Below are 18,326 nucleotides of genomic sequence, written 5' to 3'. Positions count from 1 at the left end.
CCAGCAACACTAGTGTAAAATAGGTTTACTGAAGTCTGATCCACCAGCGCTACCTGGTGTGACATAACCCCTGCACCGTAGCTTGAAACATATCAAATTCACACTCTTATATGCAAACAGATCCACTGAGAATCAACACATTGCTTATTTTTAGGGATACCTAGCAAAGTCTATGCAAATATATTCATATGTACATACACGTCGTTGCGCTGAAAAGCTATTTTACTTTGTCGCCAACTGAAGCAGTAGAAATATAGAAAATGTATTTTTCCTTTCACGTTTTGAAACACGGCAAGAGCTAGAGAGAGCTAAATAGGACATCAAAGCTTCGGTATAAGGAGTGATTTTTATACAAAGAGTTTCTACTTCTGGACAAGAAACAGACCTTCAAAACAGATTTTTAAAATACCAAACAGATGAACACTTGGACTGAAGGAACCAAATTACTTCCTATCCAAAAAAAGCCACCAGAGGCTCAAAAAACTGATACTAGGCTTTTAACAAGATGGCACCTACTCCTGTTAATAAACCGACTGACTGGCTGGATTTCTGGTGCAACAACTTCCATCCAAGTTCCAGAAGATATGAGGTGAGTGGACGGGAGGAGCACCCAGTCTGAGGAGAAAGTGATGATAAATTCAAAGCCTGAAAAGCATCGACAGTTTCTAGTTCTCATCGTTTTCTGTGACAGTGCGAGTGATTCATCAGTGTCCCTGCACTGTTTTCAAGAGAATTTGGCATATTTTTTGTTGAAGAGAAGTTGATATTGGCACTGTGGCCAGGTGCTCGACTCCACAGCTACAGAGGGCCACCTGACAGCTCAGGCCTGCCTGTGTGTCTGAGGTCATTAACTGTGGCAGCAGAAAGATCAATGGTGAAGTGTCCTCATCTAGAAGAATCTGTCCCGAGTCTGTTTGTTCAGTGCCAGATAAATGCTCAGTCCTCAAACATGTCCGGACAATATAATTTCCAATAGTGCAGTTTGGAAGTGACTTATGGAAGAATGAACAGCACACAATCCAAATGACATTGGATTTCAAAGAGCAGGAGATGGCGCGTCATACAGCAGAAGTCTCTTGATGTTGACAAGCCACCAGTCTCACTGTGAACAATGTAACAGAACTTGATGGAAATACATGAGGGTGATGCAGAAACCACGTGAGTTAAGTTTTTATGATTTCATCATATAGAAAAAGGTTGAACACCTAATTTCTACCAAAAGAAATTATTATATGGGGGTCCAAGCAAGAAGACTTTAAAAATCTATTGTCCCACTATTCAAGGGGCCTACCTGGGACAAAATATCCAGCAGTAAACCATCCTCCCCTCACTCAGAGCATGATCCAAACAGGTTTCATTTTTTTAATAGGTTTTTTTGTTTTGATGAAGTCTCTGAAGTCTGGGTGACATAACCGAGTTGTTTAATTTTGGACAGAGGCAGATGTATGATGATAGCATCACATGGCAGTGGGGTCAAAGCCGTGGGGTTTAAGCATGAGTGTGAGTGTATTGTGGGTATTAGGTGTCACCAAAACTTCACTGGCAGTGCCGGCCCCTCTATGTGACCCAGGCATCCAATCTCATGCGCTTGACGTTTCCTCCCTCCTGCTCTGGTTCGTTCGACGCCCTGAGTAGCTCAGCTGATGGGCTGAAGTCAGGTGGCACAGAGCGGTTGACGGGACCTGTAGTGCCAGTTGTGCTGCTGCTGCCGCCGCTTCCGCCACCTGCTCCTCCTCCACTGCTGCCTCCATCAGCTGCACTGGTGTCATCACGATCGCTGCCTTCAAAGGAGCTGGCATTGCTGCTTACACTGTCTGCAGGTGAGCGGCCAGTCGGGGGCTCCAGGCACAGCAGGGAGCCAGGGTACTGTGGCGGAGTGGTCAGAATGGCTCCTCCTGAGGTCAAGGACGGTGTGGTGGAGGGAGGAGGACAAGGGGTGCTTCGATCCCGTCCAGGTGAGACCGGCTCTGATTTGATGCTCACACTGGAGTTTGTGTTGACAGTCAGCATGGCACCTTGAGGTATATGGGTGACCGGCCTAAGAACAGGGTCATGGAAGACAGAGAGAGGAAGAAAATGGAGGATAAGGGACAGAACAAAGAGGGAAATCAAAAAAAAATTATTAGCTATTTGGCAAATGCATATAAGAAACTGAAGGGCCACTCATGTCAAGACAAAAACCCACATTACAAGGCACAGCACCGACAGGAAAAGCCACACTTGATTATTCAACAATTCAATCAAAGCAGGATTAACAACCCCACTGCTCCCAAAAGATCAACAGAACAGCCCAGGAAGCATGAAATGATTTGTGTGACAGGGTGGTTCGCAGTGAGTCAGCTGTGTTGTGAAGAGACTACAAATGATAAACAGAAAATAATCTCAGGTTTGAGAACATGGTGTAAACCGGAACTATGTCTCTTTCCTGTTTGACTGCAGACATCACCAGACATGCTTTAGGTGCAGCCAGCCAAAAGCGCACAGACATAGAGGAAAAAGGAAGTGTGATACAGTACCGACCCAACCACTCATCTCTACCCAAGAGCAGGTTGGACGGAGAGCCAATACTGTGGGGAGAAAAACAAAACATTGGAGCCCAAACCAAAGGGAAGAGGTGGATTAGAAGGCATGTTTGGAGAAAAGTGTGAAACATTATTGCGAGCAACTGTCTTCCACAACAGGAATATATGATAATGTGTCAGTATCAGAGTACCTAATCTGTTTAACCTTTGTTCCAGCACAGTTAAAAATCCAGATGTGAAAAATGTGTGAATAAATGTTTCAGTAGGGTACATTCATGGTTAAATAAACTATTTTTATCAAATGTGCCCTAAAGACTGCAAACACAACTAATGTGCAGCAAGAGGGGAAAAGAAATGGCAGCAGAAATACTGAAGCTTTCCAATTAAGATAAATGTGTAAATGTATATTTACACATACAGAGACAAGATGAACATAGAAATCATGTGGTTTGTGTTTCTATATTTGCACCGTTTCTCATTTTGCAGTGCATTAATCTAAATTTTTGTGCAGAAAAAATGATTAATAAAGACTTTCCCTGTGGAAATGTGTTTAATTTGTGCTGCTAGCTAAATAAAAATCTAAAAATACAACATTTCTATACAGCAAATTACTTTAGAAAGTTTAGTACTATTTTCTCAAAGTTTAATCATATTCTATGGTTTTACACATCATTACAGATGCATTTTAAATTTGCCAGGATTCACTGGATCACTATTTGTTGCCCTCATAGTCAAAGGAAGATGTAACAAAAAGTACTTTTAAGTTAATATACTATACTACAAGTGATTTGATTTCAGATAGAGGCCCTTCAAATAAAGTGGACTTCAAATACGCCCCTTACAGACAAGGTCATGACATTGCACACAGGCACACACTAGTAGTGGCTGTTCACCTCAGATTGGCAGCCAGACTCGATACCTGGCTAGACAGCTCGCTGCTCTGTTTGTCCACGCCCCACATGCTGTGGACAAGAGGAGAGAACACACTTTCAAGGATCTGGTGTTCAAGCTACTAAAAACCCAACCTGAACCCTGCAGCACTCTGCTCGCAGAACTCTTTTCACACACTAACACTGCACTGCTTAAACAAGTTCTCTAATTCAGCACTTTCTTGTAAATAAATTTTGTCATTGGTGTTTGTAGTGTAATCAAGCTTTGAATAAATAGTTCCTTGTCATTTACTGAAATTTTCACTTCTTTGCAGAAAAACAAGATTTAAATTTCGACTTGGAGACAAAATAACATGGATGTGCAGTCTGCCCACACAAAGCTGCCATTACAAGTCTAATAGCATCACCCTGGTTCCCTTGACAAAAAGCCAATGGGAATTTTCCATAGGCTTTTGGATTATTGCAGCAAATAAGCTCCGTGACAAACAAACGTTTGACACATTTTGTTCATCAAGATAATTGTCACAAGTGAACACCACTTTTATGATTTTTGAAGCCCAAATATGATCAGCAGAAGTAAAAAGCTATTGTTAGGCTACAAATGAACTACACCATGATCCCATGACTTCAGCGTCAGTCTGTAGTGAGGCTGTAAAGGTGGACTAGTGAGTGGATGAGTCTGTGATGTCTAAAATCCCAGACAACCTCTTTAGTCTCATTTAACCAACTGCCTTTTTTAAGACATGTAAAAGCATTAAAAACATTTTTTTTTTTAATCACGAGTAGGGTATTTAATGACGTATTTTATTTCATGGAATAAAATGTGACAGGGTACTGGCCTTGTGTTAACCACAGACCTTTCAGGTGCCTAATCAAAATCCCATTGACTTCAGGGTGAGGGAACTGGAAGTGCAAAAACGCTAACCCAGTTCCGGGTTTTAGGAACCACTACTACAGCCCTCTATAGAACATGCAAAAAGCAATGGGATCTGAATGCTTTTTCTCTGAGACAACAATCTCTTTTCCTCACTCTAAACACTGCACATCTTGTCACCATCCTCAAGTGCATGTGCTCCATAAAAAAATGAACTGTGTTCAGACTGATGTTATGAAGAGGCTGAGATGGTGAGATGCTGGTGAAGGACCGATTCACTGAAAAAGGAATGAACTGCTTGCATATAAAGTCATGGTATGGATATTATGCAAGCTGCCTGCGAGGGTCAGTAGTCATGTTTATCAATGTTAAGGTTATCAGATTGAAAGCTATGACACCAGGCTGTTTAGCAGAAGTATCTCCTTTTGAGTGAAATCTGTGTATCACAGGTCTGAAGAAAGATGCAGAGCTGGTAGGAAAATAAATGACTTACACCAAGTTGCCAAGTGATGCAAGCATAAGTTGTTGCTGTTGTTGTTGTTGTTGTTGCTGCTGCTGCTGCGTTTGCTGTTGATGTTGTTGCTGCTGTGGTTGCTGGGAAACAGCCTGCTGCTGTTGCCATGTGGACACACTGGTTGGCAACAAGCCGCCAGGTGATGCCAAAGCGTGTAAAGCAGTAATGTCTGCACTGGTCAGCTGGTACTCTGAGGCAGGACAAAGGATAAAAAGGTCACACGACAATATAACAGGATATATATTCTTAGTTTTATTAGGAAACAGATCAGACATTGCATTGTTGTACAAGTCAGCTGTTGCTCTCTCTATTAACTAAAAGCATATCATCGCTCCCTGAGCCGCGCAATATGTTTAGTTCACCTGTGTTGTATGCTGTGGGCATGGCAGAGAAGGGCAGCCCTTGTGCCAGAAGGCTCGGTGTGGCTACTGAGACCACTGGTGTGGTGAGGGTTTGTGCCACCTGGGCTCCAGCTGCCAGCCGCTGGGCGTTCTGCCAAGACAGGACGACAACATATTAGTCACAGCTGAAACAAACCTGCAACTGAAACCAAGATTTTATAGCACTTCAAAAATGTAAATTCTGACATGCTGGGAATGACAATGTGCATGTGGCTGGATTCATAATGAGTCGAGTAAATCTCAAAATTAAGTGGATTTACTGTATGGATGTTCTTGAGGACATGCATCTAAAAAAAAGGTTTCCTTGTTCTGAGTGAGCCAGAAATGCTGCAGATGTATTATATTAAAGGCAATTTATTCAAGCCTCAGTTATATTGTATGTATGCATTATGGTGGATTTAATATTTGAATCAGTTTTATTGGCCAGGTGAGTTGAGCGCACAAGGAATTTGACTCTGGTACAGTGGCTCTCAGTGTGTATGTACAATGTTCTTCCATAAGGCAAACAGTAGATAAACAAGACTGAAAGAACAAAAAAAAAAAAAAAAAAGGAATATGCAAACACGAAAATTTGCTAGATAGATAGATGGGAGTGGCATCTGGATCCCCGTCTGTTGTAACCTAACCAGGGCCCCTGCTCTCTTCCCTCACTGGTGTTTTCTTCAAGTCCCATAGAGGGCTGATCTCATGTGTCTCCAGTGGATGTCAGTAAAGGCCTGGATGTCAGTGCGCTGCTTAGGTGCACTCCACACTGGTAGAGCACACTGTATATTTCAGTCATTTGCTAAGAGAAAGCTAACAGGGTTTAAACCTGCTCCTTGCTCAGTGTTCATGTCAATTACTTAGAAGACAAAACACTCAATGTTTTTCCAACAAAGTTGCAATAAATGCACTGCTTAATTTGCGAAACTGCTATCAGGAGGTTTTATTGTTATGTATCTGTGTTCAAATATTCAAATCTCTGAAGAAGCAAAACACTCCAGAGTTGGTTCAGCTGCATTATACCAGAGATAAAAGCAAATGGAGGAAAAATAAAATAAAAGGGTCCAAAGATGCAATAATTCTGGTTGGAATTACTCTTCTGTATTGTGAGAGACTGATCGTACTGAGAGAACACATTCAGCCAGAGTTACGACTGTAACACTGAATTTACAGAGATGAGATAGACTGGAGAGAGGGGCCAGATTCAATTAACTGCCTTTGTGAAGAAGGAGGACAGCAGGGGGAGACTGATGAAAATGGATCACTGTCCTCTGGAAAATGAGATTCTTGCCTGTCAACTTTGAGTGGAATTGTAAAAGAGAGGGAATGACAATGAGCACCAGCTTGCGAAAGCAGTTACCATCATCCCTCTCTCTGAGTAAATTCAGCTTAATAGAAACCCAATTTTACACTTTAACAAGCTTTCTCTATCACTATGTTGTACTTTCATTTTTAACATTTTTGGTGTGAATAATGATTTGATGATTTTTTCTTCATAAGGAGCACACATCTGTGTATCCTTTATAGGCCTACTACTATAGGATTATTTCTGTTCTAGATAGACTACAAAATGTCAGGAAACATAAATATTACATTAGAAATTCCCAGAGACCAATATGACACATTTAAATAGCTTATTTTGTCTGACCAACAGTTCAAGTGCCAAACATATAAAATCTTCTGTCATATATAACAGAGAAAAGCATCAAATCCCCACATTTGAGAAGATGAGAATAGACTATCAAATAATTCACTATTTATTATTTTGTTTCTAAATAAAATGCAACCAAAAATTTTCTAGGAGATACACAATCCTGAATTATTACACAAAGTTTTTTTTGCAAATGCTTTGAGCTAAGTTTAGAGACGCGACTGAGGAGAAGAAAAAAAAAAAGTGAAATGCCTTTAATGTAATGCCATTTATTTTTTAACATCTCTAATTAACAATTTTGGTGGAAGGTGAGAATGAGAGTCAGTGTCAGTGTGAGTGTCAGTGAACGGGGAACATGCTTTGCGGCGTTGTGTGCCACAATGCCAAGTGAAAAGACGCCCATGCTTTAAGTGGTATCATACTCTATGATGAAGTAAATGGTCCTGGTTCAAAACTTACAAAATCACTCAGATGATTCAGCTTTTTACTCCGAAGGTGTCCATTACACAGGGTTTTCTAGGTTTTTACTGAGAGAAGATCATGATCCTAACACTACAAAAATGCTCAAACAACACAACCATGAGTGCTGAACAACATGCAGTCAGGTGGGAACCACAAACTGAAGGCCATCGCAAGAAGAGCAAGACCAAAACAATGAAAAACTCTGGTGCAGTATTGTAACCATACCAATAATGTGCGGACAGTCGATAACCATCGACTCATGCGAGTGACTGACGTGAGGGGGGCGGGAAGGGAGAAAAAAAAAAATCACCTCGTTTACCAATTCCAGTTCATCCTCTGTCTGCAAGGGGTGGTAACAAGGAGGGTTACAAGTCTGCTTCAGGTTTGTAACAAAAGGTGAATAGAGTCATTAAAAAATACAAAAACAATGAGAAAAGTATATAGTGCAGTTTGAACTTCACTGATGTTGTTATGCAGTGTTAAAAACTGAATAACTCTGAGCGTCCCAATTGTTAAATGTGTCAGACCTAGTCAGCGGGGGTGCAGTACCATCGCCCTACCTGCTTATGATTGATCACCTGCTGTTCTGGAGCTTTTTGATCACATGAAACTGTCCAGATAATTCTACTGTTTCCAAGATTGAAAATGAACATTATAGTGTCAATTCTGACACAAACATGGACCAGAAGTCTACATGTTTTTTTTGGCTACTTGGGGGGAAGAGCAGTAAGTGGTCAATACAACAATGACTGAAAGTTGTTATGGTTAATGTATTAGCAAACAGTTGCCTATTTAAACATCAATCAGACATGAAACATTAGCATTGATTTTCTGGCCGCCTGTCCGCTCTTTTTAGCTCTATTTTACTCTCCACCCAGTCCTGAGGGAAGCATGTCCTTCTTTAGCTAAATGCAATGCTCCACTGTGTTCACCAGCTAGCCAGCAACATAGTTGCTGCCGTTTGGTACTGGGCGCATGGTCTAACCTTGTTTTTTTTTTCTTTGTATGTGTGTGTGCTGAAGCCAGCTGTTCAGAGTTCTGAAACTGACCGATTCATTTACCTGAAAATAACTGCAGATAATGACTCTCTGTGGGTTTGTCACTATGAATAACACAAATAACTAGTTGTGTGACCCACTGTAAATATAAAAATGCTCAAAAAATAAAGATTTGTACAAATCCAGTTCACGACAAATGGGTAAACTCCATCTGCCGAGGAAGACTGTGTGATATGCTCAAAAGCTCCAGAACAATAATGAAATCACCGTGTGCTGACACAGTTTTGCCAACTGCTGCTTCCAAGGTCAATAATGAACTTTCAGTCTCAAATGAGACAGTGTTTTACTGAGCTACAACTGCTGGTGGTTAGCATACGCTGTTCATGTTCAGTTATGAGAGATCTCATCGGTGTGTTGGTGGGAGTTTGTTGATTTATCCAACACTTCACTAACTTTGCCAGAGTAAATGATGAGATACTGGACTTCCAGTGTTTAGCAAAAACATTTCTGCCACCAGCTCTCTGCTAAAAAAAAAAAAAACACACAAAACGATGGCAAACAGCCTCTGACTCAATGTTTATCTTCACTCCAATTCTTGAATTCCACTTGATACATCAATATAAATTGTGTTTTTGTCTAATTTTCCGAGATTATCTGAGATAAAATGAAAATAATTTCTAGCTCCTCATCTCCCTGAACAAACCTTCTAGGTTTCAGAATCAGGTAAGTCTTTGCTTTGTTATGTTTTTAATAATCCCACATAATTAAGCTTTTAAAACAGAAGTATGAATAGTTAGGCTGTATTAAGTGCCATTCTTTCAAGGTTCAACATGTTAACTAAAAGGACCCAGACAGCACATGTGCAGCTTGATAAACTCACCATCTGCATGAGGCTCTTTCCACCCTGTGAAGTGATGACTCTGAGGTCTGGCTTGCGGCTGTTGACCATCTGAGGACTGGGAGGTGGGGGTGGAGACTTGGCTGGAACTACTTTCCCCAGACTGTTGCCGTTGGAAACAGTGAGGAGACCTGGGGAGGCCCTGGCACTGGTGTATCCATTAGCTGCGGGGGAGATAGAGGTGCGAATGGACAGAAATCAATAGGAAAATCAAACAGGTGAAAGCAGACAGCAGGTTTCCGACCCTGTGTGTGCACTCAAAGTTGAGTCAATCCTGCAAAGGTTTCTGTTCTATTCAGGGTCTCTAATTTAAAATGTCACATGACAGAAGCAAAGCCTCAAAAAGCCAACATCACATCATGCAAAATAAGTCTTTTTTAATGAGACCTACATATATGATGACAGAACATTTTTGTCTTAGAGACAGATTCATATTAATCCCTCTATTAAAATCCTATGCAATCTTCTTTGAAATAACTACATTTCTGGAAATGATAAATATGATTTGGGAGCAAAAAGATATTTCAGTTTTACTCTAAATATCATACCATGCAAACATTTAAAAGAAAGAACTAAAAGGAATTGCAGTTCAGGAATAAAAAAAGTGCTATAATGTTAAATAAGATGAACACGGCCAAAGGGAAGTGCTGGGAATTTCATGCACGCGTGTTAAAAGCTGCAGCATCCCCTGATCATAGAGGAGGAGAGAAGCAAAGGGAACATAGACCAGGTAACAGAGGAACATTTGGCAATGAAAAAACAGCTGAAGAATAAAGCCAGCTCAGGTTCTGAACAACCATAACAGGACTCACGGACTGGACTTGGGCATCCTCCATTTGAATTATTCAGGTCGCCCCCAAGAAGAGCACCTATTGATTACAGAGTAAATCAATAGAACAGGTTATTACTGTGCTGCAGAACCAAAAAGACACTTATAGGCCTTAGTAATATAATGCATATATTTCTATTATTTGTGGTACAATCTAAGAAATAAGAATGCAACTAATAATTATTTTTATTAGTCCTTTATTCTGTAACTTGCCAGAGAAGACCTGTTATCAGTTTCAACACATTTTAAATGTTTTACCACAAACTATCAATGGTAATCCTTAATAATGTACAGAATGATTTACACACTGGAAAAAAGTACCCAGTAACACCTATACACCAGACCATTACGCTGTATACTTTAGTATTTGAACTACTTTTTTATCCATCTTCTTGTATCATATCTAATTCTTCACTCTTACTATGATTCTTTATTCCACATTTGGCTTTTAAGCAAATTCTCAAGAGTTCCATTCCTGCAGATAATATACATTGAATAATTATATAGTTATTATAAGCCAGGTACTGACTCTAGTTGTCTGATGCCTAACATGCATTTGCTACAGCTATAAACTAATAATTAAAAATAATACAAAAGTTTAAAAAATGGTAAGTTGGAGGGAGTACAGCAAATGTCACACAATAGATCAGTCTAGAGCAGAAGAATGTGCAATACTCCCTAAAGGATTAAGCAGCTTGTTACACATAATGATAAAGAGCTACATGCGCACACCATCTACTGCAGGTCTGTCATCATCCAACAGTGAATAACAACTGATAAGTATGGATACAGTCATTATCATGTTATTCTTGAAACAAGGAGGATTTTAAGGAAGAGCAGATACTGTAACAACAGAAACATGACTGAAGGGTAAAAACCTGGGATTTATTAAGACTACAGGTGAGTACCACGCTCAGATGAATATCTCTTGCTCACCTGCACTGGCTGGTCGCTGTGGCAACCCAGGAGACACCGTATTTCTCTGGAGAGCTGGTTGCTGTGGTGACAGCAGGTGCGTATCGGTGAGCGACGATGAAGTTACATAGGAGGTAGTTACCAGGGCATTGCCAGGGTTACTGAATTGCAGTGTGCTTTGACTGGATGCCTGGACTGTGACTGGCATGGAGAACGTCTGGGGCGGAGCAGTCGACTGCTGCACAATGGAAAGAGAGAATTTCACTTTTAGTCTCAACTGTGCAAAAACTCGCTGCTCCATTTCAGTTACATCACCTTCTAAGTATGCACAAGTTTAATCTTTAAACCTGCAATATCAGACTTTTGGCCACTTGGGGTCAGTGGAAATAAGCTGTAAACACAGCACTGACATACAGTATCATGGCCTTCCAAGTTAATTTGGCAAAGCTGTTGGCAAACAACTGCTTATTTACACATCCAGCCGTTACGGTACAACATTAGCATTCATTCATGCCTCTGGGCAACTGGCAAACCTAAGTCCAGTATTCCTATGAGCTATGTTTATGGTCTACACTGACTCCTGAGGGGGAACTCTCCCTCTTTAGCTGCTAAGTGCTCCACTGTGTTTGTCAACTAGTTGCTAGCTGTGCCTGCCTGCTGTTTGGTGCTGAGCAGGTAGTGCAGAGCATTTTTTGTTTGTTTTTTACAGGTTTTCATTGAATACTGCAAAAACCTAAGCATGAACCACATCTGTAAATTTACAGGCAGGATAGCTGTACAAGACAGAATCAATATATGGCTCTTTAAAGCCAAGTAAAACTGCAGATTTAAGCCCTTCTTTGTCAGTAGCTTTGTTCTACAGGCCAAACCAAACACTGAATAAGGACAGAGAAATGTTTGACCAAGACGTTTACATACAAGAGGAGCAGAAGAAATAGTAACTACAGGTAGATGAAATGTGAGAACATCAGGTGGCATGTACATGTTGGAGGACATACTCCGTAGCGTTTGAAGAGAACATCCAGGTCCTCTGTGCTCTTGCGGTACTTGTCATCATTTAGGGGACTTTGGTCAATGGAATCTTCACCGTCCGGCTCTGGACTGTCACAACCGTTGAAGCCTTTCTTTCTCAAAGTCTATATTTAATAATAGAAAGGAAATGTAAGAGTAGTGTAAAATCAGCCAGCCAAGTTGCTAGGAATTGACTTTTTTTTTTTAAATATATACATTATAAACAGCAAACATAAACTTTGATCCATACTGCAGCAACAATAAGAATTGTGATGCGTTTACTTTTATTTAATTTCCTTTTAAATTTCAAAGTCTCAAACTTTTTTTTTATTTAAGATCTCATGAAGGCACTTTATTCTATATACTTTTACTACCTTTGATTTACTTTTACAACAGTGTGGTAAGATTATCTCAGTTCACATATAGACTGTACTTCCACTGACTGCATTTCACTATCATGTGCGTATTTCCAAAAGTCTAACCTTTTACTCTTGTTCAGTTTGTTGCAACAGAAAAAGAAAAACCTTTTGGGAATGTCTGTAACTACGGTTTGGCTTCTCAACTCTGTTTAAAGGTTTGCTTGCCCTGGAATAACACAAATGGTAAAACTGTGATAAAATCCTGCAGATCACCTACAAATCTAGCCGAAGCAGTCGTTAGTATTTGCTCACTCATTTTCACAGGCTGTTGATGAGATGAAGTTACCTCAATAATGTCTGCATTGGTCCGGCTCTCATGAGGCTCGTTGTACTCTGTGTATTTGAGCAAGACCTTGTCCATGTCAGTGCTGGCATACTGGAACAGCTTGTTGGCGTGGTTGAAGATGATCAGGGCAATCTCGCAGTCACACAACACACTCAGCTCATAGGCCTTCTTCATCAAGCCAAATTTTCGCTTTGTGAATGTCACCTGAGAGAATGATGGAGGACACAAAAAAAGTATGGGAGTTTAGTGGATTTCAGTAATTGATTAATGCTGACAATTTGGCCTGTGTAGAATTGCCACACACCCTTTTTTAAATTCTGAAAAAACTTAACTGAAATGTTTCCTTTGTAGAACCTTCTCTGAACACAATTCTCTCAGGTTAACATCACTACTGGCATCAATATTACGACAAAAACATACATTTTCTCTGTATAGATCTTCCATTTGCCACACATAGAGCAGTCTAGACTTGCACTTGAAAATGAAATTCACAATCCAGGAGAAGCTTATAACTTGTAAATGATCTTTCAGGGCCCAGTAATCAAGTACATGTGTGCACTCACATTATTGGTAGACTCATGTAGTATCATATCCAGCATACAGTATACAGACAGTACTTTGGGTGTCAGAACAACTACTGAAACAGAGTCCATTTTTAGCTGTAATGAAGCACACTAGTTTTTGTTGGCCTTTTGCTGACTTGTAAATATTAGCAGCACAGCCTTCAACCTTAGACTTTGACTTTCAGTCAATAAGAAATGACTGATCATTGTCAGTCATTCAATAGTTTTCCCAGGCAGTACTGTCATTTATTATACCTACTTTTTTAAATTAAGCAGGTTTCAGTGACACCATCAACTAAACTGTTCTGAAAACTGATTTTTTTTTTTTATGTCTTATGGTGCAATAATTTTCACGCTCAGTTTTATCAGTTTAGCTATTTGAAATGCAACATGTACAGTATTTACTGAAAGAAAGATTCCAGCTTTTGTCTGAAAAGTTCAGGATCAGAGCTATGAGGAGATGGAACTGCAACTCAAACTCAAAAATATTTCTTGTTGGCTCTCAGAAGCAGTGATAACAGGAAAAAAAGTCCCCAAAACACCAAATTAACATTGTTGCACAACTACTCATCCAACACAACTGAGCAAACAAGAAGGATCTTAGTCAGAGCTGTGATTGTGGATCTATCCAAAATAAGCAACATTCACTGCAGAATTTTATTAATCAGGCCTGTATAGCAGAACAGCCACTTATGGAAAAAACTGTCACATGACAGCGTGCCTATATAGTGACAAAAAATGTGGAGGACTGAGAACATGCGGCAAACTATCCTGTGGTGTGATGAGAAAGAACTTTTCAGCAGTGATTCACCCATCCAACACCCTCCCTACTGTGAACTAGGGTGTCAGCCTCACACAGTGAAGTCATGTGAGGGGAAGGAAACAACTAATTAACTGAAAAAGGCAAATTCTGGATGACAGCCTGCTTTACAGTATCTGGGTACTTTCATTGCAGAAAAGATGGACATTTGAATGGGACAGTGACACAAGCATGAATCTAATTCAGCAATTTCTGAATGAAAAAAAAAACTGTGCAGGGCCAGATTAAAGCTATGACCTGAAATTAAAGACTCACCTGCTTGTTCCTTTCGTCTGTGATCCGTTGGATCTGAATCTTTTTCCTACCCATGATGCTTTGCAGTGGTGGAGACAAACGTTGTAGTCAGTCAAGTGGAGAGGAGCCTCTCAGAGACTATGAGATCAAGTGCAGCCTACGACCTCTTTCTTCAGTCCAAAAACACTCAGACACAGTCAGGCATCCAAGGATACACACACACACACATTTCTATGCCCAGATGTGGTGTGGCAACGTGGTCAGTGCCTTTTTCTGATGAGCACTGAGATTGAAGACTTAGTAATGTAAAGATACGTGAAGTTGAGAAGTGGAGGAGGTCCTCAGTTCATCATTTGTTCCACAGGGACAAAAGTGATGAAGTTCCTTTGCAGCAGCTGCGGTGAGGAGGATATGACTCCTCTCCTGCATAAGATAAAAACGGAGAAAAATGTTAGACAAATATTTTTCATTTACACAACTCATCACACAAACAAGTTCTCATCATGAGATATTGAAAATAAAATGACTAATCTATGCCATTTAGTCTATATACCATGAGAACTGTGAAGACATCACTGATTGTGCAGAGGGGCACAATCAGAGTATCTACCAACACCCTACCAAACATCACACAAAGTTTACTGCAAAAACTTTTATATCAACTCAAAAACAAGAAACAACAAAATGCCAGAGTTAAATGGACACAATTGAATTTGGATTTATGACTCAGGCTCTCATGGAGCAGTTAGGGAAAGTAAGGATTCTATCTTGGTCCAGGACTAACTCTTATCTAACTCGTACTATGTTAATATTTCCAGTTTCTTATATTTACACCATTTAATTTGAGTGTGGAGGGTCTAAGACCCCTTCACTTTTTGTACACAGTGTATGAATCTTTTCTACAGCAATAGTACTTCAGCACCGAAATTAAATCTATAGCATATTTAAAAATTTTGGCTTTAATACACTGGGATAGGCACTGCTCATATTTTCTTCTCATAGCTGAAAATATTAATTAGTAAATCACAAAACTAATCACTTGATTACCAAAATCTGCATGGACTTTGGTCCATGCAAATCAAAAACTATCAAAACATTTCTGATAGAATACCTTGATGTCAAAAGATATTTTTGTGTGACATTTAGTGCTTTTACACACACACGAAAACATCTGAGAATTGCTAAGTCACATATATGATAACGGGTGTTTCTTTATTTCACTCAGAATGGTCAAAAAGTTGTATGCCATCAGAAGTGGCACATCAATGACTAGAAGAAGTTAATGCTTCTTTGTAGGCTGTGCTGTAGGTTGGCTTTCTATCTTTGTAAGCACGTTGGATCACTGTCTGGTATTCTTGATATTGGCCATATGTTGACAACCTCCTCACCATTTGTGTAACAGTCTGAGAGTCATCAATAAGAAATTAAAATAATGAAAAAAATAATGAATAAGAAATCCTTGAGGACTGTGCCACCTCTGCATGAGCTGAAGAAACTTGTCACAGGCTTAGTCCGGTTAAACACCGCCTGAGCTACTTGAGTGTCTAGTGACATTCCTGCATGAGAATTATAAGAGGCAGTGTTGCACAGTAGGTTATAGTAGATAGTAGATCTACAGTAGAACTGTTCTGATATATACTGTTATGTCTTTTATTTCAAAAGTACTAGAGAAAGTGGTTTATATACAATTGAAGTCTTTTTTAGATGAGCATAATGTATTGGAGGTTTTTCAATCTGGTTTTAAAACTCAGCATAGTACAGAGTCAGCGTTGTTAAAGGTTTTTAACGATATTTACCTGGCAACAGATGCTGGTGGCTATGTGATTCTTCTAGATCTGACCGCTGCTTTTGACACGATTGACCATGATATCCTAATATCTCGACTTAAGGAGCTAGTGGGCATCCGTGGTACTGCCTTAGAGTGGTTCAGGTCTTATTTGTCGGATAGGACCATGTCTGTCGGGTTTGCTGGTGTGGAGTCCTCATTCAACCCTGTTGGTATCTGGGGTTCCACAGGGCTCAGTTTTGGGGCCCCTGCTTTTCTCTTTATATTTACTTCCTCTTGGTTGTGTTTTTAGAAAACATGGTTTTTCTTTTCACTTTTATGCAGATGATGTGCAGATGTACATACCAATGAGGGGAAGGGATACCTCATCGGTTGTATCATTAGTCATGTTTCGAAGACATTAAGAACTGGATGGCTCTGAATTTATTAAAACTAAATGATACGAAAACTGAGGTTATAGTGTTTGGCCCAATTAATTTTGGTGACTCTCCCCCAGTTGATCTGGGTTGCTTGCAGCAGTATGTGCAGTCAACTGTTACAAGCCTAGGTGTCAAAATAGATTCTAATTTTAGAGTGGAAGATCAAGTTAATGCGGTTGTAAGGGCTAGTTTTTTCACCTTCGACAGCTGGCGAAGGTAAAGCCTTTTCTTTCGTGGCAGCACTTTAAGACAGCAATAAATGCATTTATTACATCTCGCCTGGATTATTCTAATGTGCTCTATTTTGGGCTTAGTCAGACATCTCTTGCCCGTCTTCAGAGAGTTCAAAACGCGGCTGCTCATTTACTGGTTGGGGGGTGCAAAGGGGAGCGCATCACTCGCATTTTGGCTTCTCTTCACTGGCTGCCGGTGTATTTTAGAATTCATTTTAAGATTCTTTTATTTGTTGATAAGTCTTTAAATGGTTTGGGCCCCTCTTATCTTACAGATTTGTTGCATCCCTATAGTCCTTCTCGGTGCCTCAGATCAGCTGATCAGCTGCTTCTGGAGATACCGAGGGCTAGGCAGAGACTTAGGGGGGGACAGGGCTTTTGCTGTGGGGGCTACAAGGTTGTGGAATGCATTGCCCCTATACATCAGGCAGGCCCCCCTCGTTGTCCACTTTTACAGTGTATTTGAAAACTCATCTGTATCTTTTGGCATTTGATCCAGTATGAGGCTTTGTTTTGTTGAGGTTTTTTGTTTAATGATGAGTGGTTGTTTAATTGTAATTTTGTTTTATTGTTGTGTTTTGTGTTAAGCACTTTAGTCAGCTGTTGCTGTGTTAAATGTGCTATATAAATAAAGTTGATGATAATATTCAAGAATATACAGCAGCTTGTCACTCTCCTTTTGTGCAGTTATGTCAAATCAACATTCAAAAATTGCATAAGTTAGACTGTATTCTGGGCAACATACTTGTAATATAAACAACCCCACATTTCCTTCTTCCATTGAAAGGTTTAATTAGTCTACAACTGTGATACAATTAGTCATATAATAATCACAATTTTAGCTTCAACAATTAATTATACTCAGTCAGGTGTAATGCTGATGCTGTGCATTCAGGGTGGCTGCTCTGGTGCATTAAATCAAGCACTGCCTAATTACAAGTGAACCGTCTGCAGAACTGAAGAGATCAGTCGATCAACTGATTGGTGAGGCCACAGACGATTGATTGGTAATTAATGTGACGATCATTTAAGTTATTTTTTTTAAATCAAGAATTTCAACCATTATCTGGCTCCAGCTGCTCCACTGTGAAGACTGTAGCTTTTTGTAATTGTTAATAGAACAGCTTTTTTGTTTTGAATGACTGTTACACATCCAAGGGAACTGACACTTGTTCCCAAAATCATTAACACATCTTTAGGAGAGTATATTTTCACTACACTGGAAAAGTACTTCATTTTTTATGATGGGATAAAACCATTTTATTTGGTTTAATGCTTGATATTATTATTATTGATTTGATTTGATTTAGCCATTTTGTATGTGTGTGTCCTTAAATTGAGGGAGAGGAATATGAACTGATTTGAAAGAGCGACCACACCTCTAGAAGTGAAAATTAGGCAGAAACGGATCCTAAAGCAAAATGTGCGTATTCCAGCCCCACTGCAGCGGTGAAAACTGACCACGGACAAGAAAACTAGTTTCATATCCTCTACATTTTCAGCTCTCTTTAATACCAACAAAATCTATGTCTCACTAACTACATTACCTTGACTAAAAACCCCATGTCCCTATCTAAACAAAGGCTCAGCCCTGTGGTAACTGTGTTAAGTTTTCCCTA

General features: G+C 39.8%; 1 protein-coding gene and 1 long non-coding RNA gene across 12 annotated transcripts in view; one reads left to right on the top strand and one right to left on the bottom strand.

Annotated features, from left to right (window-relative positions):
• LOC109958585 (uncharacterized) overlaps window positions 1-18,326 on the top strand; it is a 32,116-nt gene that overhangs the window by 10,069 nt on the left and 3,721 nt on the right. The window lies entirely within an intron of this gene.
• LOC109958584 (myocyte-specific enhancer factor 2D homolog) overlaps window positions 444-18,326 on the bottom strand; it is a 23,092-nt gene continuing 5,209 nt past the window's right edge. For 2 of the 9 annotated variants that reach the window (XM_020597318.1, XM_020597319.1), the window contains exons 2-13: window positions 14,291-14,692; window positions 12,653-12,856; window positions 11,935-12,072; window positions 10,958-11,174; window positions 10,005-10,061; window positions 9,175-9,356; window positions 7,607-7,672; window positions 5,163-5,292; window positions 4,780-4,990; window positions 3,416-3,484; window positions 2,517-2,567; window positions 444-2,038 (exon numbers count right to left, since the gene is read on the bottom strand). In XM_020597318.1, the coding sequence (XP_020452974.1) occupies window positions 1,558-2,038; window positions 2,517-2,567; window positions 3,416-3,484; window positions 4,780-4,990; window positions 5,163-5,292; window positions 7,607-7,672; window positions 9,175-9,356; window positions 10,005-10,061; window positions 10,958-11,174; window positions 11,935-12,072; window positions 12,653-12,856; window positions 14,291-14,344 (1,860 nt within the window). In that variant the 5' untranslated portion in view covers window positions 14,345-14,692 and the 3' untranslated portion in view covers window positions 444-1,557. The remainder of the gene's footprint in view (window positions 2,039-2,516; window positions 2,568-3,415; window positions 3,485-4,779; window positions 4,991-5,162; window positions 5,293-7,606; window positions 7,673-9,174; window positions 9,357-10,004; window positions 10,062-10,957; window positions 11,175-11,934; window positions 12,073-12,652; window positions 12,857-14,290; window positions 14,693-18,326) is intronic. The other 7 variants (XM_020597320.1, XM_020597322.1, XM_020597323.1 and 4 more) reach the window with 7 other exon arrangements.

The sequence above is a fragment of the Monopterus albus genome, unplaced genomic scaffold (assembly GCF_001952655.1).
Source record: "Monopterus albus unplaced genomic scaffold, M_albus_1.0 scaffold34.1, whole genome shotgun sequence".
Lineage (NCBI taxonomy): Eukaryota > Metazoa > Chordata > Actinopteri > Synbranchiformes > Synbranchidae > Monopterus > Monopterus albus.
Note: the sequence above shows the minus strand (reverse complement) of the source record. Positions and strands in the feature narration are given on the sequence as shown.